The sequence below is a fragment of the Fukomys damarensis genome, unplaced genomic scaffold (assembly GCF_012274545.1).
Source record: "Fukomys damarensis isolate Sample0158 unplaced genomic scaffold, DMR_v1.0_HiC HiC_scaffold_29, whole genome shotgun sequence".
NCBI classification, from domain to species: domain Eukaryota; kingdom Metazoa; phylum Chordata; class Mammalia; order Rodentia; family Bathyergidae; genus Fukomys; species Fukomys damarensis.
In genome coordinates, this window is record NW_022900941.1 from 20263806 (window position 1) to 20290345 (window position 26540).

A 26540-nucleotide genomic window follows, 5' to 3' on the forward strand; every position below is an offset into this window, starting at 1 on the left:
AAAGGTGAAGACAACTATGGCTACTTTCAGCTGAAAAGGGTCATAGTTGTGGTCAGCCCTTAAGAGTTTACAGAGGGTCTATCTAAAGGCCTTTGATAGGCACCACACATCCTCATCTTGTTAGCTGCACAAATTTTAAATCTGGAGGAGACAAAGCCAAAGAAATAGTTAAGAATGTATGGGCCAAATTATAAATTCAGCAGTATTGCTATGAATACAGCCCACAAAGAGGATAAGAAGAAAGGTCCAGGGGACTTCAGAATCTGACACAGAAGTCATATTGAATAGTTTAGCACTTATGAGCTGATTACAAGGTTGATCTGGTGGATTCCAGGGAAAGAAGTCTAACACATTTGTCATTGATTCCATTTGTATGACCACTTAGAGTTTGCCAACCTCTAGGAAAGAATAAACAAACCCTTTAAGAAATTAGAGTCCGCATAACCTAAGCATGAGAACATTAGAATCAAAGGGCAGGTTGAGGAGAAAGTCACATGTGAAATTGAAATAGTGATTTAACATGCTGGATTTAAATTCTTTCATTAATAGAGGTTATCTGTAACTCCAATACTTTGTTGTAAGTCTCTCTAGTTTTAGCTGTAAGATATGAGACAATTTGAAGAACAAATTTCATTAAGAAATATAAAACTCTAGCTGAGCTCTTATAGATTTTACCATAGTTTTTTTCCTAATGATCTATAACCATGGTCAGCTACTGGTAGAGCTAGAAACTGCCAGAAAGAGTCAGTGACTGGAGCCCCTTTTTATATCTAGCTTTATTACTGTGGCATTATTTTATACCCTTTTTGGTTATTCTTTCTGCTGAATGTTTAAGACCAAGTTAAAGGAGATCTGTGTCAATCAACATGAACTTCTTGCTATCTATCAAGGTCATTTAAGTCTCTTCAGGCATTATTTTGGAATGATGCATAGAGCCTCTCACCTCCTCTGTCAGTGTCAGCTGTCAGGATGGGGTCATGGCCTTGCTTGACCATGTTACTTTCAGTGAAAGCATGGGAGACTTTTCCCGTCATGGTGACCCTCCTTTGGCACACAGTTTAAATTGTCCTCTGGTGCCCAGCAATCTCCCTGTTCGGAAGGTTGAGTGACTTACTAAAGATATAGGATCCTGTAGGAAAGGTTCTTTTGTGTCCTGGATCTTGTAGACCTTGAGAGTTCAGGGCCAAAATATTGGCTGTCCTCATAGCCTGGTTACCTTTCTAGTGTTGCTCTCTAAACTTTAGTTTTTGAACACCCAGAAGAGAAGATTGGTGACATTAGTAGTGCAGTAGGAGCAATGAGCTTAACTATTATAATTTTGTCTGGACATTAAGCACTTTCAAATATAAAGCATAGTTAGGGGGCTGTTATTTCTTATCAACCATGATTGTCCTAGTAGTTGAATCCCTGCAAAATGTTAACAGAAAATAGTTATGTATTAGAGAAAACTTTTTAAAAAACCTTAAAATTAAAAGCCACATACATTTTTGTATGACAATCATGATGCTTTCAGTCAGATACCTCCATCTGATCACAAGATATTAAATAACATTTAAAAAAAGCTCTTAGTAGGATGCCATATAAGGAGAACATACATATTGACCTGTAAATGTGCCTTAGGAGTTCATAATGTCTAACCTCTAATTTTAGTACATGACATTGTTTCAATTATTTGGCAAATGAGCATCTGTAAGTGCGGTGACACATATAACATACATAAGTTTAAGAAAACTATTATTTGACTGGTTATCTCATGCTGGCCTGACATATTTCTCTTATCACAAGGAGCTGTAATGCAAGACAAGCAGATACCTGAGTCAAAATGATAATTACCATAAACAATATCCTAGAAGACTCTATACCCAGAAGGCATGAATATATACATCATGAAATAATAATGTGCATCAGTTACATGAAACCCTTTGTCATTTAATTTTGTTTTGTACCAAGAGCATTCTAATTAAAACCTTATTGTTTTCCCATAGAAAATTGAGCCATTTGACCATAACCAATGTATACATATAACAATATGTTTAGCAAAGTATTTCCCACAAGGCTATGGAAATTATTGGGGTCCCCTTTGTGAACAAAGGCTGGAATAAAATTTTTCCAGGCAGCTGTATCTTTATTTACCAAGGGAGTCCTGTCCAGTAGGTTTCCTAAGCCCAACAGTCTTTTTTTTTTTTCAGCTTTAATTGAGTTTATTGGTACATTTTAGCGATACAGTACAGTTACATTCATTGTTGGGATCTTGTACCTACAAGTCTTGATTCTCATTTTTCCGCTTACCCCTGCACTCCCTTCACCCCCAAGCCCAACAGTCTTTTTAAAAATTATTTTACCAAATTTTTAGATTACCTATGAGAGCTAGATCATAACAATTAACATATTATTTTTCACCAATGAAAGATTCCAGAGTTATTATATATAGACAAGTGCCTTGAATTAAATACTATTGATAAGTGCATTATTTCTCAGGGGCAGGGCAGTGGAGAGGGGACAAGAGAGTGCCTTTAAGTCTGACACAAGAACTAAATCTTAACCATCTCAGGCATAGAAAGACATTTAAGATCAGGAGTTTTTTTTTTTATGGTGGATCTGTAGTCCTTAGCAATATACATCTCTAGAGACAAAAGCTATGATTGATTCCAATAGTATTGCTAGGCATAAAATCAAGCCAATAATCAAAGAATCTGAATGCCTGCTTTTTGCCTCTTTAAAGGTATGAAAGTGTTCTAACTATACTTTTTAGGGCTTTCCTTTTTAAGTAAATTATATTGAATCTATAATATCTAATTTATGACTTAAATACCTTACAGGCTCTTGAGCAGCTCCCTGATCTTGTAAAAACATTCCCAAAGCCATGTCTTACCTTTTATTAACATACAAACTGAAACAGTGTCCTGTAGGCAGGCACTTAGAAGTACTTATTTGAGCTTCTGGAATGCAGTCTGGGAACCAGGTTTTTAGGTTAAAATATGGGTGTCTTTGGGCTTTTTCTACAGGCTGATAGATGGGTCACACAATCTCACTATAACCTGCTATCCAAAGGTGACAAAAGGCTGTAATTTCTAGAAATCTTAGTGGTTTTATGGTCTTGGGGTGTGGAGAAGAAAGAATTTTTTAACTCTTTCTTCCTCCAGTCTTTGGGTTCCCTTAGATATAATAAAGGATAAGCATTTTACTTCAAGGCTGTAAAGTTGTGCCTTAGAATTAGAAACATTCTGTTAGAAAATTCATCAGAACACTGATGTCTTGGTTAGAAAGGTCTTCTGAGGGGGCATATAATACTGGCATGTAATACCATCTACATATTGTGACTGACTTGGGAAAAACTTCCTTTTATCAAATAAAGATCTAGGGATGTCCTCATACATCCATTTCTTTTTAAAAGGAAAAAGTAGGTTTAGTTATTTTATTTTGAATTTTCTACTTCTCTCCCCTAAGTCTAAAATTTTTTGTTTTGCTTATATTTATCAGAAGTATTAAGTAAATTAACTAAATATAAGTTAATTTAAAAAACATTTTTATCAATATAGTTTGCTTTGCAGTTAAAGAAGATATTCTACTTGAAAAGATAAATAGAATTACTATGTCTTCTTATCACTGCCATCAATTTACTGTACATCTGGAATGTTTCCAGGTCCCTGTCATATTTGTTTATATTTAACTCTTTAGAAGTCAAGGCAAATGACTAAGGCTTTCATCTCAAGTAAAATCACGCTTCAAATCACAATCCTTCACTCATGAGAATGCCCAGGAGTGATCCTTATACACTCTTGATAGAAACTAACAACTGTTTGCTTCAAAAATCTCCCAGTTTAAAATTTGATTTCTTCTTTCCTAATCTTGTGTGTGCTGTAGCTACCCCTTTTCATCTTGTCCCACCTTGGCCCAAGTATGGACATAGCCCTCCCTCCTTCATTCCCCAAAGCACCATTCTTTTCTTTTCAGAGATGTTGAAACCTATTGCTGGCAAGATAGACAAAGCAGAATTAAGGCTCAAATTCCTCAGCCAGTCTCTTTCTGGCTTTTATCTCGCTTGACACAAGTTTATCTACTTTAGGCCACTCTTACAATTACTGATCACCTGCAGATTCTCTTAGTTCAGTGCTAAGATGCCAGTTCCTCACTTCTAATTCCTGCCTTTTCATTTGTTAGGTAGAGAAATTTAATTCCCTTTGCTCTGCTGCTAGCACTTAGAAAAGCCTGTGCACCCACAAGCTTGTCTAAACAACAGCACATGTGGTTGAGATAAATTCTATCATTCCCTCATTATTAGGAAGTGACATATTTTCTTTTTATCATTAATTAAGTTTATTGGTACAATTTAAATATACATAATGATCACATTCATTATAGGAGATATTATCAATGACCCCTGCAGTGGATCTCGATATCCTAGGAGATAATACGATGCAAGCTGAGAAAGAGAAAAAGAGAGAGAACAAAGACACAGACACAGATTTGACAGAAGAATCTGGATCTTGGGGCCAATCTGAGCTTCCCTGAGCAGCAAAGACAAAATGCAGAAAAGACATCCATGTTTATTCATAAAAAGCATGAGGAAGAGGGGAGCAGAGTAGAGCTTGGATGCCTACTGTTAGCAGCTATTGCAGGCAGGACTGTAAAAGGAGGGCTCTAGTATATCTTTCTTACAGAGAACAAACTGTTAATTCAGAAAAGAAGAATTTATTCACAGTTAAGCTGACCTTGGCTGGAAGTGAATTCAGCCAAGTCCTGCTACTTCACAGACTAAGACTTAAGACTAGTAGCAGCCCAAGTGTCCTATCTGACATGCCCATTTGAATCACAGAAAGTTTCAGTCAGACTCCTAAGATAATACAGTAAAATTATAGAGGGGCAAGAAGCTTGCGGCACTTATAGCCTGATAATACTGAGCAGAGATGTCTGCTACAATTCATTGTATGGAATTTGTACCTGTACATGACATATCTTGGTTCTTATTTTTTCCCATTCCCTCCTTCCTTCTACCTCCCCTTCTTATTTATTTTAGTTTTATCTTTCATTTCTTATTTCTTTTTCTTTTCCTGACCATCCTTTCCCACTTTCCCATCCCTTTTGCCCCTTCCCATTTGAGCATTTTCTTCCTATTTCACAATATCTATTCTGGTCATTATTTACACTTTCAATTTCTCACATATTTACACGTGTTTCCAATTTATTTCACTTAATAGTATGATCTCAAGGTGCATCTATTTAGCTATAAATGTCTCGAATTTATCCTTCTTTGTGGTTGAGTAATACTCTATCATATAAAAAAATACATCTTTTTTATCCATTCATTGGTTGATAGGCATTTGAGTTATTTCCAAGATTTAGCTATTACAAACCATGCTTATATGAATAAAGGTGTGCATTAATCACTGTGGAATGATACATTTAATTCTTTCAGGAGTATATCAAGAAAAGGGAGTTAGCTGGATCAAATGGAATATCTAGTCCTGGTTTTGTGAGGAATCTTCACACTGATTTCCACAGTGGATGCACCAGTCTACATTCCTACCAATAGGGGAGCAGTGTTTCTTTTTCCCCACAGCCCTGCCAGCATTTGTTATTGCTTATTTTTTTTATAACAGCCATTCTTTCCAGAGTGAGATAGAACCTCAGTATTGTTTTAATTTGCATCTCTCAAATGACCAGTAAGGTTGAACATTTTTTTATATATTTATTTGCTATTTCTACTTCATCTGAGAAATGTCTATTAATTTCAGATGCCCATTTTTACTTTGGGTCTTTAAATTTTGGGGGGTTGATTTTTTTTCAGTTCTTTCTATTTACTAGATATTACTGCTATATCTGAGGAACACCTGGAAAAACTTCTTTCCCCTTCTGTTGGATGCCTCTTCATTCTTTGGTGATTTTAATAAGATGAGATCCTAGTTGTTGATTCTTTATAGTATTTCCCATGCAATTGGGTTTTTGTTCATAAAGTCTTTGCCTATATTCATGTCTTCAAGAGGTCTAATTATTCTTTCTTCCAGCAGGTTTAGTGTTTCTGTTTTAATATTTAGATTTTTTATCCATTTTGATTTTAGTTTATTGAATAGTGAGAAACATGTGTCTAGTTTTAGTATTCAGCATGTGGAAAGTCAGTTTTGTCAGCACTATTTATTAAAGAGGCTATCTTTTTTCCAGTGAAGGTGTTTGGCCCCCTTGTAGAAGATAAGATGTTTGAGTGTATTTGGAGTTATTTCTATAACTTTTATTCTGTTCAATTAATCCTCATGTCATTTTTTTGCCAGTATTATGCTGTTTTTATAACAGTAGCTCTATAATATATTTTTAAGTAAAGGATTGTATGATGACCCCTACCTTCCCTTTGTTGCCCAGAATTGTTTTTTCTAGGTCTCTTCTGGCTCCAAATTTAATTTTAGACATATTTTCTCTAGTTCTGTGAGGTATGCTATTGGTATTGGTATTGGTATTTTAATTGGTATTGCATTAAGTCTGTATAAAATTTGGGGAGTATGCCATTTTGTCTGTTGGTTCTTCCTACCTATGAGTAAGGGATATCTTTTCATTTTCTGATATCTTTGATCTCCTTTTTCAGAGTACTGTAGTTTTCAGCATAAAGTTCTCTTACTTTGTTAAATGGATTCCTAAATATTTCTTTTTCGTTTTTTCAATGTTATTTGAAAGGCATGGTTTTGCTAATTTCTTTTTCAGTAAGTTTGTTATTTGTGTACAGGAATGCTATTGATTTCTGAGTGTTGAATTTGTATACAGCTATGCAACTGAAATTGAGTATTAAATCTAGATGTCTTTTAGTGTACTTTGGGCAACTTTTATGTAGAGGATCATATCAGCTGCAAATAATGATAGCTTACTATCTGCCTTTTCTGTCTTTATTCCTTTTATTCTTTCTCTTGTGTAATAGTTTGGCTAATGTTTCCAGAACTATACTGAATGGGAGCGGTTATAGGGACACCCTTGTCTTGTTTCTGATTTTAGAGTGAAAGCTTTCAGATTTTGACCATTTTGTATTTTTTCTGTTGGTTTGTCACTGACTATTTTTAATCAGATTAAGATAAAGACTTTCCATTCCGATTTTCTGTGGGGTTTTTATTATCAATGTTTCTTGGACTTTGTCAAATGCTTTTTCTGAGTCTACTGAGATGAGCATGTGATTTTGCCCTTGGCTCTGTTAATATGGTGTATTACATTTATTGATTTGTGTGTACTGAACCATCCTTGATTCCCAGGGATAAATCTTGGTGTATAATCTTCTTGATGACTTGCTGCGATCTTTTTGCCAATATTTTATTGAGGATTTTTGCATCTATGTTCATTAGGGAGATTGGCCTGTGGTTCTTTTTTTTTTTTTGGTTGATTTTCTCTGGTTTGGGTGTCAGGGTAATATTTGCTTCTAGGAATGACTTTCATTAAAGAGTCTGAAGGTGGCATTAGATCGCCTCTATTTTTTTTTTAATAATTTAGCAGTGACTCCATTAGGACCTTGGCTTTTCATTGTTGGTAGGTTTTTAATTACCTCTTAAATTTTATTGACTGATATTGGGTTATTTAGAATTTTTACTTCTTTTTGATTCAGGTTTGATAATTCATATGTATCTATAAACCTGTCCATTTCTTCTTTGTTTTCCATCTTACTAGAATAGAGTTTCTCAAAATAGGTGTTGATCTCCTGGGTTCTGCAGGATCTGTTGGGATTTTGTTCTTTTCATTCCTGATTGCATGGATTTGAGCTTTTTCTTTCCTTCTTTTGATAAGGTTGGCTAAGGTTTTATCAGTTTTATTTAATCTTTCAGAGGAACAACTCTTCAATTCATTGATGCTTTGTATTGTTTTTTCTTAGTTTTGAGTTCATTAATTACTGCTCTAATTCTTTATAATTTCCTCCCTTGTCTGAGCTTTGGGCCTGACTTGTTCTTCTTTTTCTAGAAGTTTGAGGTTCAACATTAGGTTGTTTGTTTGAGCTAGGTCTGGACATATTTTCTTTTTTAAGAACAGTAATAATTGTTTTGTTGTATAAATACAATTTGTGGGTCTGCTTTTAGAAAAATGGATTAAGCTTCATTTCTAACATTGGGACCAAACTTAATCCCTCCACAAATTTTATTTTAGAATCTCTTTATGCCAGCATTTGTGAATAGGTGTAGAAATAACACATGTGATTTACTAGTCACTTTTGCAATTTGATGCTAACAGTGAGCCACGCATTATGGCACTCATCTCTAATCTCAGCAGTTTGGGGAGCTGAGGCAAGAAGATCATAAGTTCAAGCTCAGTCTGGGCAACTCACTGATTTCACAGGACTCTTTTCAAAATTAAAAAAATTTAAAAATTATTTGAGATATAGCTCAGTGCAAAGGCTTTGAACTCATTTCACAGTACTTACAAAAATCTTCAAATCCCTATCTGTTAGACTAGTCTGTGAACAGGAAACCAATTTGAAAAAGCTCCCCTGGTGAGGTGCTCCATCTGGATCCCTCCTCATCACTTTTTAGGAACCGTTGCCTGGCCTGTCTTCAAAGCCCAAACTGTACCTTTTGAAACCCCATTCTCAATTTAGAAACACAACATTTGGTCAAAACACCATCCAGTGTGAGCCATTTTGCTATAGGTGTTCCAAGTTTTATGACAATATTCAAATTTAAAATTGTGATTACTTTCTAAATGGAATTTACTTCATAATTACCTAACAACAAAGATGTTTCTGTGTATATGTCCTTTGTAATATCTTCCTCTGTAAATGTTCTGCAATGCAGAAAACTAAACATTTCTTATGGACATATTCACATCACCCTAGAACTATTCATGGAATTAAATTTCTAAGATCACTCATCTAGCAAAGATCTCAAGAACCATGGTGTATCTCCAGCCATATCTTGCTCTGAAGGTTTATCTGAAGTATGCCACGTAGTTCAGGTCACAGCTGCCTGTTTCAGTCAAATACTGACCTACTATCAAACAGATGGGTTCTTTCATTAAATAGAATGAAGCACTTATTTGAAAACCATCCAGACAGTTGTGTGTGAAAATTATTGAGCAGTAATGTAGTGAAATATGGAGGAATCAGTTTCTAGATGTAATTATGCAGAGCATCTAGTTTCACAAAGGTACCCTGTGTGTTCAGACACGTTCAAAGCAGTGCTATCCTCAGTTCCATGTTTGCTGTATAAGATGATGTGTGGATTTGGTATGTTTAGCTGCACTACATTGAGAGACTCTGGTAGGCTCTGAGGCTGCAGAAATAGCTTCTCCTTTGCCTTTCAGACTTTTAATCTAAAGGCCAATTCATGTAGGAAACTCTTTCAGCAGTTTGCTGTTTCCCATCAGAGCCATTTAACAAGATCAAGAAAGTCCTTGAGAGTAGGTCTTTGCCTCTCAATTGTATTTATAGATTTTTATAAAGTCTTTGGCACATAAAAGATAATTCAAAATATATTTCAATTGAACTGAATGGTTGTTTATGTCTACCATGTGATATCAGAACTGTTATTAGCTCTGAACCTCTCTCCAAAAAAGAAAATACATTTCATCTAAAATTGACTACATGTAGAGAAGAAATCAGGGAATATAAAAATCTTTGTATATTTGTAGATTGTTTGTTGTTTTTTTTGGTGCTGGGGATAGAATCCAGGGTCTTGTTGTGCAAATGGGTTTAATAAATAGGAATAAAAGGCTCAACTAAAATATACACACACAAGTACACACACAGTGCACCAAAACAGTAAGTGGAAATCAAAACTAGGAAAGAAAGACAAATGGAAATCAGAATTAAGTGATGACATTTACTGGCCAACCTATTGGAATACATCTTGCTGAAGGCAAAAGAACTTTTCTTCTTTGTTCCTAAATATCCATCAGAAAACTAGCTGAACTCAATAGAAACTCATTTAGTGATAACTAGCAGAAGTTCTTAATTATGAAGATGAAAGAAATTGACTTGGGATTAAAAAAAGAAAAGTATGAGGAAAAGAGTTGAGTTTTCTTTTAAATTATGAATATCTCAGTCTGAAATAACATCAATGGCATGTGCTTCTGCAAGTGTTGTAGCCAAGCATTAGATAAGAGATGTGCTACATAAAAGGCAACATATTCAATTCAAGATGAGGCAGGAGTGTTCACTAAGCTTTCTGTCTTTCCTCTCCTTACCTGGCTAAAGAAGTAGGCAAATCATGATGTGTTATTTTTAGTATTGTAGGAGAAAAGGATCTAGTTCATATCATGTTGAAAGCAGAAGTAACACCATATGTTGTGCCCACTGAGAGCCATTATGGCAATCCTCAGCCAGAAAGAGTATAATTGCTCAGCTCAGAAATGGCACTGAATCACAGCACTGACACCAGCAAATTTTCTGCAGTTAGTGTTTGGTCCCTATTTCTCTCCAAAGTTAAAAATAATAATGATGGTAACAGCTTCACTTTTGGGGATGGCAATCCACTGTATTTTGAATGAAAAAATTTTAAATACACATTCATGAACCTCTATTTTTTTCCACTCAACTAAGATTTATTTTTCTGTCTTATTCCAATTTCACCTTTTACTAAAGTATATCCTGCAGTGTCTATCTTGAAATATTAGTATACAATCTATTATCTAGACTATTATTTATCATTTCCTGTTTTGGATAATCCTTTGTATTGAGTTAAATATGGGAATTTCAGCTAAATTCACATGATACAACTCTTAGCTTTGATGCTGGGTGGCATTTTCAGTTAGATACAACATATAGCACTAAATTATCTTCTAGAGCTTGGAACAAAATTTGTAGGAATCAATATAATCAATAACAGTATGAGACAGCATCTTATAAATGATGTTAAGAAATCAGTCTATCCCTTTGATTTGAGTAGGCCATCATTCATTTACTGTAGTTTTTTTTTTTTTTCCATTTCGGTTTACTAATCAAGCAGCCTCTGCCTGAAGTCCAGATTAACACAAGTAACTGCCTCCCTCTTGTCACCACTTAAATGTCTAATAGGTTACTCAAATATACATTTCCAAACCAGGTGCCTTTGAAGTTGGTCCTCTCTCATTTTTTTTATTTCCAACAATGGCAGTTGTTTTCAGATTCTCAGACAAAAAAACCACTGAGGCCTTCACTAACTTTGTTTTGCTTATATCCAAATTGTTAAAAACTCCACTGAGTCTAGGAGCCCACTATGCAACATATATCCAACCATTTTAATTCACCTCCTAGTTCGCTGGTCTGAGTTACCATCACATATCAGATTGTTATAGTAGTCACCTCTCTTTTCTCTCTGCTTCTTATCATGTGCCCTTATAGTCTATTTTCATGTGTATAGTCTGATAGTCTGAGTGGTCTTGTTAAATGTAAATTAAGTCACCTTAACATATTATCTAATATGGAAGGCACATTTGGCTATTGAAGTTGAAATAAAAATTCATTATAATGAAATGAAAACTAAAATTAAATTCCTCAGTCCTATTTGGCACATTTTAACTGCTCCATAGCTACAAGTAGTAAGTGGCTCACATACTGGCCAACATGTATGGAACATTTCCATCAGTCCAGAAACTACTTCTATGCAGGACTGCAAATGGTTCCATGTGATCTGATACCTCATGTATGTCTTCTTCTACCTATACAACCCATTTCTTTCTATTCTCCCTCTTTGCTTATACAACTCTTAATTGCATGGTCTTTCTGGCTAATTCTTAAGCATACCAAACATGCACCTGCTTCAGGTCTTTTACTGTTGCTCTTCTTTGAAGCCTGCATAGCTTGCTGTCAGATCTCTGCTTAGCTATTGTCTTATTAAAGAGACTCTTTATAACCACCCTAGATAAAAGAGCAGTGCCTCAAGTCTTTAACCTTCCTTACCACTTACTCTGATTAGATTTTAATTTAGTACTTATCATCATTGGATATGTGATATATTTACTTACTTAAATTTCTCCCTCTGTCATGTACCTTGATTTGAGCTCCAAAAAGGGTTAGAATATTATTTTGTTCACCACTCTATTCCACACATCTAGTGGAATAGCTGACAGAAATGAAATGAAAGAAAGAATAAATGAAAACATGAAATTTGTTCTGTTGTATAGGAACCAGTGGCTGGGACAAACTGTGGAAAAAGTATGGATCCCGCCTACCGCAGAATGACCTCTGCCAGTACGTTACATCGTCTGATCTCGTTCAGATGCTGGACAGCCTGGGGATTAAGTATGAGTGTTATGATCTTCTGTCCACCATGGACATAACTGACTGTTTTATTGATGGTAATGAAAATGGAGAACTGCTTTGGGATTTTTTGACAGAAACCTGCAACTTTACCACAACAGCACCACCGGATCTCAAAGCAGAAATTATGAAAGATCTACAGGAGCCTGAATTTAGTGTTAGGATAGAGGGGAAGGTTCTTTTTAATAATAACCTGAGCTTCATGGTGATCGAGGCATAACTACCAGTCAAGAGACTGTATTCATAAATTACATTTTGAACAGCTATCAATCATTTTTTTCTATATTAAAATTATAACTATATCTCATAGACAGAGCATTGTCTCTTATAAATGAAGCCTAGGAAATCCCGAGACATTTGTGGACTTCCATGTTGAATCACCTGAAATACTTCTAGTTTTACCTGTCTCAGAGACTATATGCAGGCTAAGTACCGTACAAGCTGGAAACATCAGATACTGAATTTTACTGGCTTATTAATAACAAAACCCTTTCCTAATTGTACTAGAATTACCTAGAATAATAATAAAATATATTCTGTGGATTCTTGAAACACTGATAAAGTCAACACTTATTAATATTTTGGTCACTTAGAAAACAGATACTTCTCTTCTTGGGAAGGATTTGTCTTTGTTTATTATTCTTATTTCTGTCTTAATTTCCTTGAATATTAAAAGTAAGCACTGTTAGACTATTACAAAATTAACTCTGTAATATATAGTCATTTCCATATTTTCTTTTCTCTTAATTTCATTTATAATCTAATAATGTTTTGGGTGATTGTTTTTGATGTACTGAAACTTTCTACTTTCTTGGGCCAAATATACTTTTTTTTTCTTTTTTAATTCATGGGTTTCTGACACATTCTAAATGTTTCCCTAAAATCAAAGTTTTGAAATACTAATATATGCCATAATAATAATGTTTTAATTTTTAAAAAAATAAAAAATTTAAGATGTTTAAATGTATGTGTTTAAGGGTCAGATTGAAAACAAGTTGTTTTCACAAAAATAACGTCCAAGTCCATAAGCAAATTTCCTGGTGAACAAAAAGCAAATATCTCCAATTTCAAATGTACATTTTATTATTTACAAAATTCCTAGAAAAACTTGAATTTATTTTGATATTTTATAGTCCTGTATATTGTTCTATGACCTCCTCTAATACCAACAGTTATCTTTGGACAGTAAGATTTAATATTATCTATTTTATTTCTAATAATAAGATCCTACCATTTTTGTAAAAATAGTACATCTCTTTAGATTAGTAAATAAAAAATAATTTAATTATAAATATTTTCAAGTTAAGTAAATAGTCACTGCTTTCAGAAAGAGAAAAAAGTAAAGTCTTACTAAACAACCCAAGGGCCCTCATTCTCTTAGTTTAGATGATTTTGGACGAGGTTAACATTCAGTCTTTGCTCTAATAACTCTACTACTTCATGCTGCAGGATGGCCACTTAAAAGGGGTGATGTCTCTTAAACCCCCAACATATCCTCAAGGAGTACACTGGTATCAGGTCTATTTAAATTAACAAATTGCCAAGATTTGTCATTCCTAATAGTTAAAATGGACACATTGATCTCTTTTTTAAAACAACTTTATCAATATTTTTTGAATTATAACCAACAAATAAAATGACATTCATTTAGTCAGATTCCTGAATATGAACATCGGATCATTTATCATCCTGATAAGTACCACTGACAAAGGAAATCTGTGAGACAAACATGATGGATGGATATGGGGCCATGATGACCTTGAACAACTTCACTAGGAGTATGGAAATCAAGACTCTTTAGAGCAAGTTAAGGCCCTTTGTTAAAAGCATGTATGTAAAATAAAACAAGAAAGAAAAAGAAAGAAAAAAGGAAAAAGAAAAAAGAATGAACATGCTATTTCAATGTAGAAAAGACAGCAGTCTACACATTGGTATTTATAAATACAATTTTTTTTCTCATCCCACAAGCCCTTTTCTAGAAAATATAGAGATAAATTCTCACCTGCTTCAGTTCAAAGTAATGAAAGTCTGCATCTCTCCAAGAGAATACCTACACAGCAGAAATCTATGTAGATTCAAGAGATAGAAATATCGTCTTCTTTCTGCACTTCATATCACAAAGGATTTGGAAAGTTACATACTGACTTTTGAAATTCTTGTAGTTAAGAGGATACAGCATGAATTTGGAATGTTGCTTTATACATCATCACATTTCTTAATGTTCAACATGATGCCTTACATATGGTAGATGCTAAGAAAAGAGTGATGAATTATTCTCTTCTCTAAGCATCTTATACCTTATGTGTTCATATTATTATTGCAAACATAGCTCCAAAAACTCAAAAGGGGGTTGGGGATGTACTGCAGTGGTAGAGTGCTTACATGGCATGACAAGGCCTTCTGTTCAATCCCTAGGGCTATGAGAGAGAGAGAGAGAGAGAGAGAGAGAGAGAGAGAGAGTGAGAGAGAAATGATGTGTTGTCCATAGCATTAGTGTAAAGTTCAACCCATTTAGGACTATTTCAGATACATTTTTGCATTTGTTGTTAAGGGATATTGCCAAAATCTGAAGCAAAGGCACAGTGTGGAGCATAGTACTGTAGAACTGTGATATTTGCTTATTTTAAAAATTGGCAACTTTCTTAACTGACAACTCTGCCACTCTGGACCAAAACTAAAGTAATATATATAGTGTATATCCATAAAAAGAAATACAAATATCATAGAAAAATATTAGAGATTAAGTCTAAAACTGCACAGAATCAAATGTGCATTCAATGTATTTAAATATTTATTGAATAAAAATAGTTTTCACATATTATTGTGTCATTTAAAAACATATTTATATGTTTTACCTTATGAGAATGTGATTTATAAGGAAATATGGATTTCTCGCTAGATCCCATATTGGAATGAATGGATAAAAAATAGTCTTGTTATTTGGAGCTCTAGAATAAGACTTCCTGGGTTAAAATCCTGTTGCGTCAATCACTCACTAAACTACCTCAGCTAGTTCATTTTCTCTCTATTTTCACATTTCTTCATATGCAAAATAAATATAATCCTAGTAGCTACCTTAGATGTTGGTCACTGATGATTCCAGGTGTTAAGCTGTGCAAATAAGCTAGTAAGTTTCCGGAGTCATAAATATTAAAAACCATTAACCATTACTGTTATTATTTGCTAAAAAATTTAATGTAAAATATAGAGAAAACTTTTAAAATGTTATTATTATGGAGGATTATGACTGAGGATAAAAAGGTAGCACCTGGAGAAACCAACTGAGATTCTAAACCAGAAGCATATGACCTCTCTGTGTGTGAAATGGTAAATTGGTATACGAGGAAGCCCAAGAACCATCAGGGCTGAACCACTCCAGACCCAATGAAGGGAACCAGCTCCCTTAGCCTTGATGCTCTGAATGCCTATGCTCTGTGCCACATGAAGCGGCTCCATCTCAATCAACTCTGGCTGGGTTATCAGAAAGAGGTGGGCAGCTGACTCATGGACAGCAATTTATAAGTCAGCCAGAAATTAACTGGAGCAGTCTCCTTTAAAAATAAGAAATGGATCTGTTAATTTCTCCTCTTAGAGATTTGGAATTACAAATCTGGCATAGTTGGACATTTATCCACTCACCTCTGAAATTCATTCTCTCATATTTATTGAATAACTGTAAGGTGTGAAACATAAGCAAGGAAGAAAGAAAATAAAAGAAAGAAAGTTCCTGACCTAAGTAACCCAATTTCTAGTTGATGAAATAGACAAAAATATCATATAGTTATAGGCACTACAAAGGAAATAAAAGTAACTAAGAGAAAAGAAGTAGAGTGTGCAGTATTAGGTGGAATTGCATAAAAGGCCTCTGATAGAGGGTAAAATATGAACAGAGATTTAACTGCAAACCATAGGAAGAATTAGGAGAAAAGCACTTGAAGAAGAAGGGGAATGCAAAGATCTTGCTGTAGGAGAGAGGTTGGCATATCTGTCTGCAGAGCAGCAAGGAGCATTGGTGGCTTCTTTTAGTATAGGAGCCAAAGTGTCATAAGATAGATTCAAGCTCAGAGAGGCCTCTGTGAGCACATGCAGGAAGACATGATTAGGATGCTGGTCTGAAGGAGAGAAATGGACAGGACTTGTAGGGAAATGAGCAATGCCAGGAGCATAAGATGACACGATATTTGAGAGGGAGATGAGCTTTGACTGTCTCAAGGAATGCTCCTTGCCCTTTCCAATTCCTACCTATGCCTATATAAAAACAGTTAACCCCTTCACAAGAGGGATACATACTGGTGTCTAGTTCTTGCCTTCAAAATGCCATGGTTAGAAAAAACAGAACATCCCATTTGATTCTTAATAAGTTAGGAAGATTATTTATTAATTGTCCTATTTTACAGATGAGGAAACAAGATAACAGTGCAATTCTCACTGCAAGTGGCTAACTAGAAGTAAGCTGACTTCTGCTTTCTGACTCTAAACTGCATCTGTGTATTGGGAAAATTAAATGTGTGGTGTTTTATTTCAGATGTAGCATGAGATTTCATGGAAACAAATTACCTTTGCTGCAAAATGTCCACCTGTAAACTACAGGAGATGTAATTACAGAATGAAAGATGTGGGAATCAAAAAAAAATCAGAGTAGTATGAATAATGTATCTCCTCAAGCAGTTAAATAGCAGTCTTTCTAAATACCACACTTCGCTAAAAAGTTTGTGTTAAGCTACTCACAAACACTTGTATTCTCCCATTCAGTTGCTTTGACTTTTGCCTGTATTTCTCTTCTGTTCCTACGAGGTCCCCAGCATTACTAATTTCATGTTTAAATTATTTGCCACCCATATTCTAGCTCCCCTGTGATTCACATACTGTGAGATACACATCCATAGTATGAGATCAACTAATGTAGAATAGTTAAAGTTATGCATTATGTAATCCATTTTTCAGTGTGATATATACCAGGAAAATGCAACCACGGTAAGAGAGGGGTTGATTTAGGAAGCTCCCTGGGCAACTACAGTCACAATTTCCAAACATGCCAAAAATTCATTAAAGCTCCACGTCAGATTGCTGTAATCTCTGTGGTAATGGATTAATAAATACAGTGATGTGCTATTGTGGAGGCTGTAATGATACATTGTGGATGTTCTATATGAGCAGTGTCTTCTTGAGATCATATTCTTCTCTTGAAGAATTATCTGTGTTTCGTGATTCACCTTAATGATACTTGAAGGACTGCAAACAACCCACCTAAGGTAGAAAATGTTGAAATAAATCACAGGGGCCATCAACTGCAGTCCAAGCTGGGTGAGTTCTCCAAAAACATTTGATAGAGGAGAAGCAGGAAAATGTCAGTTCTTATATTTATGTCCTAGAACTAACTAATTTCATGCTAATTTCATTTCTATACTGTGATACTCTTTTCTGCACATATTGATGTATGGGTTTCATGAGTTAATTTTCTGGTTTTCAATGCAGCCAGACTAGATATAAATCCCAGGGTTTTGTGGAAGAAGCAGTTGTTCCATGCTACTTATTATCAGCACAAGCACATTGCAGCCCTGGTTTATCTATCAAGATATTGCTGCTGTTCTGCACTTTTTCCAAGAGGCTTCATCCATCCCACAACAGCTTTTAATGGGAGGCAACTTACAGTCCCTGGGGTTGTTTACTGTTATTATTTTTTTATTCTTCCAGCAATGATTGGGAGAAGACATTGGAATTCTGTCTCACTGTTTAAAAGTTGCCAGTAAGTAAGACAAGGAAAATATCCAGGGTTTACTGTTCCAAGAAAAGCCTCACAAGATGGATTTGTTCAGGCAAGTTTGGCAGTTCATGGGTCTCCCATCTGTGGGTCCTAGGGAATGGAGAAGCACAAACTGCCTCCTCAGCTTGGCTGCTTCCCTTTGCTTTTTTTGGCCTAATATGTCAATTTCCAGGTTGAATAAAAATTAATCATGGAGAAATTACTTGCTAAGTAAAGTTAACCACAGAGAAATCTGAGAACTTCACATCAATAATAGTTAATATTTATTTGAGGGCTTATTAGAAGTCACACACTGCTTTAAGTATTTATATGTATTGTGCAAAATAAACTTTGTACAAGCTTGTCAACAAGTTACTGTTTTTCTTTCCATTTCACAAAGGAGACTGAAATGTGCTTATATAATGTTCCCCATGTTCTCATATATATAGTGGTCAATGTTTGAAACCACACAAATTAATCCCAAAGACCATTTCATAACCATCATGTGTTGTGGCCTTTAATATAGATTCCTGTTGAATTTATGTCCCTGTGTCTTTTCTGTAAGCTTCATCTAGGAATTATCTACTAGTCTCCAAACTGTTATTCTATTTCCTAAGGACTAATCTTAGCTGGGAGGACTCCGATAAGAAGCGAAACACCTTATGTGTCTTGGTCAGTTTTGACTCAACAAAAGCACTGAATGTATGACTGTGGTCTGGCTTCTCAGGCTTGGAAGGACAATCCTGGTGAAATGATCTTTTATTTTCACCTTGTGAAAACATTCTCAATTATTGAATATCCATAACATGAACCCATCATCTGACAATTGATAAGGTCTGAGAACCTTCAGGTGCCCAGATGTGTGAGGCATGATAAAAGAGATGAAAGAGATGATTTTTATTAACTATCCCTGTGTCCCATTTCTCTTCAATGGTAATAGAATGTCTGATTCTTAGCCAGGGACATGACTGCTCCATTAAAGTTAGATATTATCATGGTTTGTGTCTAGATGTCACCCCAAAGCCTATGTGGTCATAGGTAGGGCTTTTAAAGAGGTGACTAGATCTAGAGTGTGTGATGCTGGGATTAAGGGTGTGTGATTATTAAATTATTTTACTGCTCAGTTTTGTATAGTTCTGAGTGCAAGAAGGTTCACACTGGGTGTGAGTGCTATGAGGTCTAAAAGCAAGTAGCCTATATATAAGTGATAGAAAGAGGATGGTTGTGCCCACTTGCTCCTTGCTGCTCACTACTTTGCTGCTTTGCTGCCTTCCTGGCTTCTGCCAGCCATGTAATGTTTTTCCTCTACAATATTCCACTGCCACGTGCCACCCTGCATTGGAGCCGGCCAACTATAAACTGAGACCTATGCAAACTGTGAGCCAAAATAATCCTTTCCTCCTTTAACTTTAGGTGTTGGATATTCTTTCTCGGCAACAAGAAAAGTAACTAAAACAATCATGATCACATGACTAAGTTCTGGCCAATAAGAAAAATAACTTCTGAGACACGATGACAAATGGAGAGAGACACTCCTCTGTTTTTCCTTCTCCACAATTGCTGGAATGTGGAAGTGATAGTGTGCTATCAGACAATCCAGACAAGGGCAGCGATACCCTAGGAAATGTGGAACAAAGGGAAAAAGCCAGGTCGCTGGCTGAGTTGCACATTGGAGTTCTCTTATGTCAGAGAAACAGCATTCTACTCAGTATGTGCAAAGTTAGCTTTTTGTAGTGATAGCAACTGTGTCTACGCCCCAAACACCATACATAGGTTGATATGACCCAAATCTTTCACATGTTTTTCAGAATAGTTTTGCAAACCTATAAAATAGACCAAAACAAAAACCACCCATTTTGAAAAAAAATGAAAAATACTATGGAAAATACAATACAGGTTTCAATAGGGCTAAGAAAGTGGGTGACTATTATTTGAGAAAATAGGGCCAAAATATTTAGATGAGAAATGCACCCATTTTATCAATTATTTGGATTCTACATGTTTAATATGCATGTCACATACCCAACAAATGACTTAACCATTACTCCTGGTATTGTTTTGTTTCAACAAAATAGAAATAAATACTAATTTGACAAGTGACACCTATGTGCAGCTTTTAAATTTTCAGTGAGTTGAAAAATCACCTGGGAGGATCTTTAGATTCAAAATTATGGTTCTATCCCAAATACGAACCATGTGTGCACCCCAGGACTCTGTCTTTATGAATAGACCAAGTGACCCTCTGGCTGACTCACAAGAGCCTCAAAACCCACAGGATACTGAGAATTTTAAGGACTATCATCATCATCATCATAATACATAGTAATAATTATGTAAATATTGTCACTGATCTATGTACATCAGTATTCTCTAAATGTTACTACTACTACTACTACTACTACTACTACTACTACTACTACTACCACCACTACATGGTTTCTAAAATGACTTGAATACTTATTATGGTTCCAAGTCCAATGTGAAATTATTGACAGGTTATTTCATTTAATTATCATACATAAGAGCCATTCTTTATTAGTTATTGTCATTTTTTAGGTGAAGACTCTGAGATTTGATTAGTTTAGATAGACTTGGATACACTGTAAACTAAGGGGCAGAGCTGAGTCTTTTCTGGAATTGTCTGTCTCCAAAGTCCAAAGGTCTAACTCTTAGATACTGAGGCCTCTCTAATTATTAGAGCCATCATCATTCAGAAAAATATATGGTTCAATGGCTATTTAAGTAAGGACAATTAGTGACTGCATAGGTTTTCATTATATTTATACTTATCATATGCAAGATATAATATAGTTATATGACTTCCCTACCCTCAGGAAAACATGAATTTAGGAACTAGAAGAAAAGGAGAATAAAAAGTAGTCAATTTTAAGTTGAAAGACCAAGCTATGTGAAAATTCTCTTAGCTATTTCACACATACACACACACACATGCACACACGCACACACACACAAACAGACACACATGCACACAAATGTAAATTGCTTTTGGGTTTCCCAGACAAACTTCTCTACTTTTACAATTTTTAACTCACTTATTATCTTTTAGTGAATTATTTTTATATTTTGAATTAAATTTTTTTTTTTATACAAGGGAGTGAACCCTGGGAGTGCTGAGCTATCTCTCCAGGCCTTTTGTTGTTGCTTTGTTTTTTTGTTTTTGATACAGGGTCTCATTAAATTGAATCGGCTAGCCTTGAACCTGTCATCCTCCTGCCTCAGCCTTTCAAGTACCTAGGATTACTGGCATGCACCACTATTCCTGGTTTGAATTTTGTAGTTTAATTTTATTGATTTTTGTTTTCATTGTATTTGGCTAAATTATGGTTAGCAATTTTCAGTTTTGTCAGTTTTGTTTGTGGGCATATAGGCTACATTTATGTGTGTACATGTGCATTTGTGTCTACATCTGGATGTGTACCACACATAGAAATCATTTATATTTTACTTGCACATTTACATCACAGCTATCTATCTCCACAGTGAGAAGCATGATGTGAATTATAAATTCATCCTAATTTAACAAGAACACTCATAAACAAGACATTAGAATATATAAAATTTCATCAGTGTCTTTAATTAGTAAAGGGAATTAAACAAAGAAATTAGCATGTAATATGTTACATTTAACTCAAAGTCCATGTATCTCATGCTTTTATTTTATAATAAGAATTTTTAACCAACAGTACTACTCAGAAAAGAGCCTGTTTTTAATAAAGATAAAAATGCTATAATTAAATAGATTAATATCTAATTTTATACCTTCATTTATATAGTATGCAAAATTATCTTAAGTAGATGTTTTAAATGAAGTGGATTTCTACCAAATTGGGCCTTTTCATAGTGGAAAATGTTAACATAAATTGTAGCATAAATCATTGCCTCATAGAATACCAGAAGGCACATATAAAAACCCATATCTTTACTGCACATATTTCCCATTAACCATAATCTATTAGTAATTGAAGTTCATTACAAATTCTTGTAGACTTTATTGCTATCATGCTGCATGACATACTGAACCTGGCTTGCATAACAAGAAGTCCTTGCTGGGAAATATCCTATTAACAATGACAGTGCATTTGTCATTGTGATAATAAACCCAAGAGCTGCCTGTAGACTATAAATTATCAAGGCGCCATTCGTGCTGCCCTGGCTTGAAGGTTTGTCAGCGCTTCCATTTTAAATCCCTTCTCTTCAGTGAGTTGTAACTCAACTATCAGAATCTGCAGTGAGCTGCAACTTTGCATCCAAGGACTCAGCTTAAGACTTCTTTTTTTTTCAAAATAACTTTTAAGTATGATTTACATTTTCCAATCAGAAAGAACAGAGGTTTGCTGTCTTGGGCACAATAGTGTTGGCGGGATCTGTGAGACAACATCATTTTCCACCGAGAAAAATATGTTTAAATCTGGCTCAGAATATCTGTGCCTATTTAAAATCAATTTATAACAGTCCCATTTTTGTGCCTTTAAAGGATATCATTTAAGTTTCAGAAGGGGAAGTAGACATAAATGTCAGACATTCAAGGCAACTACATATGCCAAGTGATTTTTCTGTTCATGCCAGAGCCACCACTTCTGTCCCCTTCAGAGCAATAATGTGCAAAAGGGGAAGATTTACATGGAGCGGTGAGAAAATATTACTGTGAAGGAAGAGGAGCCTTTGAGAAGCAAACGTAAATTTGAAACAGAAATGATCACAACTGTGTAAATAGATGTGCCTTTGGCTTGGAGAGAAGCTTCAGCAGTCTGTGACATTTCTCAGCCAAGGAACTGGAAGCCAGCAGGACCAGGAAGCATTTTTTCCCTAGTACATGACAGACATGATCTACAATTTTCATTTTTCTTACTCATCTCAAAATGGGGTTGTGATCCCAGTTATGTGAAAAAAAGAGATCTCTCCAATTCCCAAATGAAGACATGCATTTCTAAGCATATAGAGCTGATAATCAAAACTATCCAGTCTCAGGGTTCTGTGCAGAGTAATGGACTGTTATGCATTAGCCTTGTTTGTACAGCACTTGTGGGCAAGACTGGATACTGATGCAATGGGAGCAAAAGCTAAGATGAAAAGTGGCTGGGTCCGGTCTCAGAGAGGTCATTCAGTCCCCAGTGTAAAAAAACAAACACGACACAAGGTCAGCGAGATATACATGCAAAATTGAAACTATTTAGGGAAATTTAAAGTAATTGATTTTCACTAGAGAAATGAAAAAAAAAACAGATTTCATAGATGAGACACAGTTGAGCAGGATCTTAAAAAATTTCATCTTTTGTTTTTTAAAGATCCCTTTCTCCCACTGCACAAAACAATGTTCTCTTTGGAATGCATCACAATGTGAAGAAAATAATGGATTTTTCCTACAGAAGTGAGCGTTAGCTTAGGATGGGGTAGAGCGAATTATATCTGTCCAATCTCTAACCATGAGAAATACAAATCATAGCTAGATATGCCAATTGCATAAAGGAGGGGAATAAGAGAGTGAGAACTTCCAAAATACAGCACAGAGGAATAAATTTATTTTGCTCCAGGGGAACACTGAGGAAATAGAGTCTGGGTTCTTCTAATCTCCTTGCAACAGGACAATGGCTTTCAGTTTTATTTAACTGCTGAGTGAGAGAAAGCAGAGCAATTGTGTCCTTTTATTGAATTTCTACCCAACTGTATCAGAAATAAATCTAATTGCTCAGACAATATTGGTTAAATCTTTTGCATAGAGAATTTACTGGTAGGGACTAGATGCAAAATTGTGGATCTGTGCCCCAGATACTATGCTAAGTGATATAGTATGGATCTCAGTGCATTCCTGCAATCCATGAAATGGATTTTGGCATAGCATTGCCATTTAACAGAAGAAACTAATATTTAGGCAAGTGGTAGAAGACTTGCCTAATATCAAACATCCTAATATCAAACAGCTATTAAAGGGTACAGTGGGAATTCAAACCCCAACCTGATTACACAGACTTTGTCACCTCTTCTTGTATTTGAATTGCTCTCAAGATGTACTCTACAGCATTTAGAGAGCCAGTTTCCACCCTCCAAAATTTAGTTCATATTTACCAATCATGCCTCAACTTTCTTTGCTTTTATCTTATTAAGCCAAAATAATTTGATTGATGTTCCTCAGATATGTATCACTGTGCTTTAATTTTGTCCTCAAAAGCTACTCCAAAATTTACTGAATTATTATTTTCTTTAAAGGTTTTTGGTTCTATCATAATTTTATAATATAGCCTTTGACTTGTTTAGAATAAAATCAATAACTGAAGACCCGATTTTCACTTGATAACTGTTCTGATCTCTAGAAGAATCAGGCAAATAGAATTTGTCTATGCCAAGAATAAAAAAAAAAAAATAGTGGCTGATTTAACTCAGATTCCACAATGCCAGTGCTTAAAGTCTTTTTTTTTTTTTTCTTGTTAGCATCTTTGCCTTTTGGTGATGGATGTCTGTTCATTCACTTGCTTTTTTCCTTAAACTCCATTCTTGTAGTTTAATAAATCACAGATTTCTTTCTTCTCAAGTTGTATGGGTTTTTTTTTATAGTGGTGCATATGACTTGCAGAGTACACAGAGTGCTGAAATATTTTAATGTAGGATCATTGCAATTCCAAATATTTGCTCAGGCAATAGCTTGCCATTTGGAGACAACCTGAAAGCCAAAAAAGGCATAACGGGCCATCTGTTAATTCTTTTTAATTCCTAAAAACAAAAACAATTATTTCCATTCACATAATACTTTTTTCTCAAAGTGCTTATCAATTGTTGTGCCTATTTTTGATTTGTCAAAACAATAGATAATTCAGGGGAAAATAAGCTGTTACCATGTGTTTTATCCAATGATATCCAGAGTTTTCCTTTAGTTGAACTAAAGGGCATAAAGTACTTTACCCCAGAGATAAAGCATATATATGACTTTGGTAAAAAATGTTTTATTTTCTCTGTCCTAGTCAAATTCCAATTTGCTCATGAGCTAAAAAAAAGATGATTAAACACAAAATAGTAAGGAAGGTAATTAAAAAATTGGGAATGTTAGATATAAAAGAGAATTGGAAATAGGGGAATAGCCATATAGGCCCAACTGTAAGGAAAATGTGATGCAACATAAAAAATAATTTAAATTTGAAGATCTGATAGTACAGTGTACGTGGGTTTTCTATCTTGGGTAAAGTACAGCAAAGCATTACACTTGATGCAGAACTTTTCTGCTATCGTGAAGAGCTCCAAAGGGATGATCTCTATCTTCTATCATAGCATGGTCCAGCATGCAAGAAAGAGCAGCAGAGAAGATCACTCCTAAAGGTGTTTATCTACAGACTGGAGAGTGGCTGGAAAGGGGTTTCAAAGATCCCTACCCCTACACCCACTGCTACCCAAATGGGTGTTGTCCAAGAATAGAGATATGGGTGCTGGTTCTTAACAGATCTTCCCTTTATAATGTGGAGTCACAGCCATAGAGAACTGCTTAGTAGGAGGAGTAGATGCAGAAAAGATCATGGGTGTGTGTGTGTGTGTGTGTGTGTGTGTGTGTGTGTGTGTGTGTTGCTTTGTACTTCTGACAGAGATTTCCCAGCACCACTGGTGTGCCCACTGAACCTAAGAACAAGCTCTCTCAGTAAGAAAGCTGAATCTCAGCAAGGAAGCTACATCTGCCTCAACTCTAAGTTGTTGACCTTAGGATGGAGAGAGGAAATATTTCTGAATTTGGGATTTGAAATGATGGACCTATGTCAAATTTTTCTGAATTAACTTGAAACAGAAAAATAAGATTTAAATTTAAAAAATGAAAATGTGGCGCCCTCTTCTGCAGGCTGTGTTCTGACCTCTTTAGAGCCAGAGGGTCTTCTCAACTGCACCCTCCCCGCAGTGTTCCTGCCATCTTCAGCGCCAGAGGGTCTTCTCAGCCAGGCCCTCCCCTGCTGGTTCCACTGCCGCCATCTTCAGAGCTAGAAAGGTAGCCCTGTGGGCAGCCCTGAACCCTCCCCCCAACCATCCCCCTCGCGCTTTTAGACCTCCTGATTGTATCAGTCTTTGCACCTACTCTGTAGAGGCAGAGGTGGCCATAAAGAGTATTTTCTGGCACTTTCAACTTTGATCATCATTAAAGAAGTGGTGGGAGAAACTTATAGTAGAACTGAGTGGAGTTCAACCCTTTAGGAGGTCAGGGAACTCAGTCTGGGCCTTGCAGCCCGAGCTCAGTCTGCTTTGTGGGGTTCTGCCACCAGCTAGCTGAGATCAGGGGACTCGGCTCTGCAAATGGCAGCACATATTGTATATTATGACAGCAGTGATATAGTCTGAAAGAGGCCCTTTAAACTCATTTTTGTTTCTTTCTTTTTTTATCCTACTCTGCAAATGTTTTTTTTTCTTTTTGTTTTCTTTCTCTAACTCAGTCTCTTACTCCACTATAGTATCCCTCATCTCTCTTTTTGTTTCTGCTCTTGTCCTAATTCAGATTTCTTCTTTTATTTTTTTCTCTTTTCTTTATGTTATTTTCTTATGTTATTCTACCTCACTCAAGGGTTACTATATTTCTATTTTGTTTGTTCCTTTTGAAATTAACAATTTCCTGATGATTGT

General features: G+C 35.4%; 1 protein-coding gene and 1 long non-coding RNA gene across 5 annotated transcripts in view; one reads left to right on the top strand and one right to left on the bottom strand.

Annotated features, from left to right (window-relative positions):
* The window catches only part of Hnmt (histamine N-methyltransferase), a 44578-nt gene extending 31472 nt beyond the window's left edge, over positions 1-13106 (top strand). For 2 of the 3 annotated variants that reach the window (XM_010606144.3, XM_010606145.3), the window contains exon 7: positions 12058-13105. In XM_010606144.3, the coding sequence (XP_010604446.1) occupies positions 12058-12413 (356 nt within the window). In that variant the 3' untranslated portion in view covers positions 12414-13105. Of the gene's footprint in view, positions 1-12057 lie in introns of all 3 variants that reach the window. The other variant, XM_010606146.3, reaches the window with a different exon arrangement.
* The window catches only part of LOC104849643, a 196825-nt gene that overhangs the window by 92581 nt on the left and 77704 nt on the right, over positions 1-26540 (bottom strand). The gene's annotated exons all lie outside the window — the stretch shown is intronic.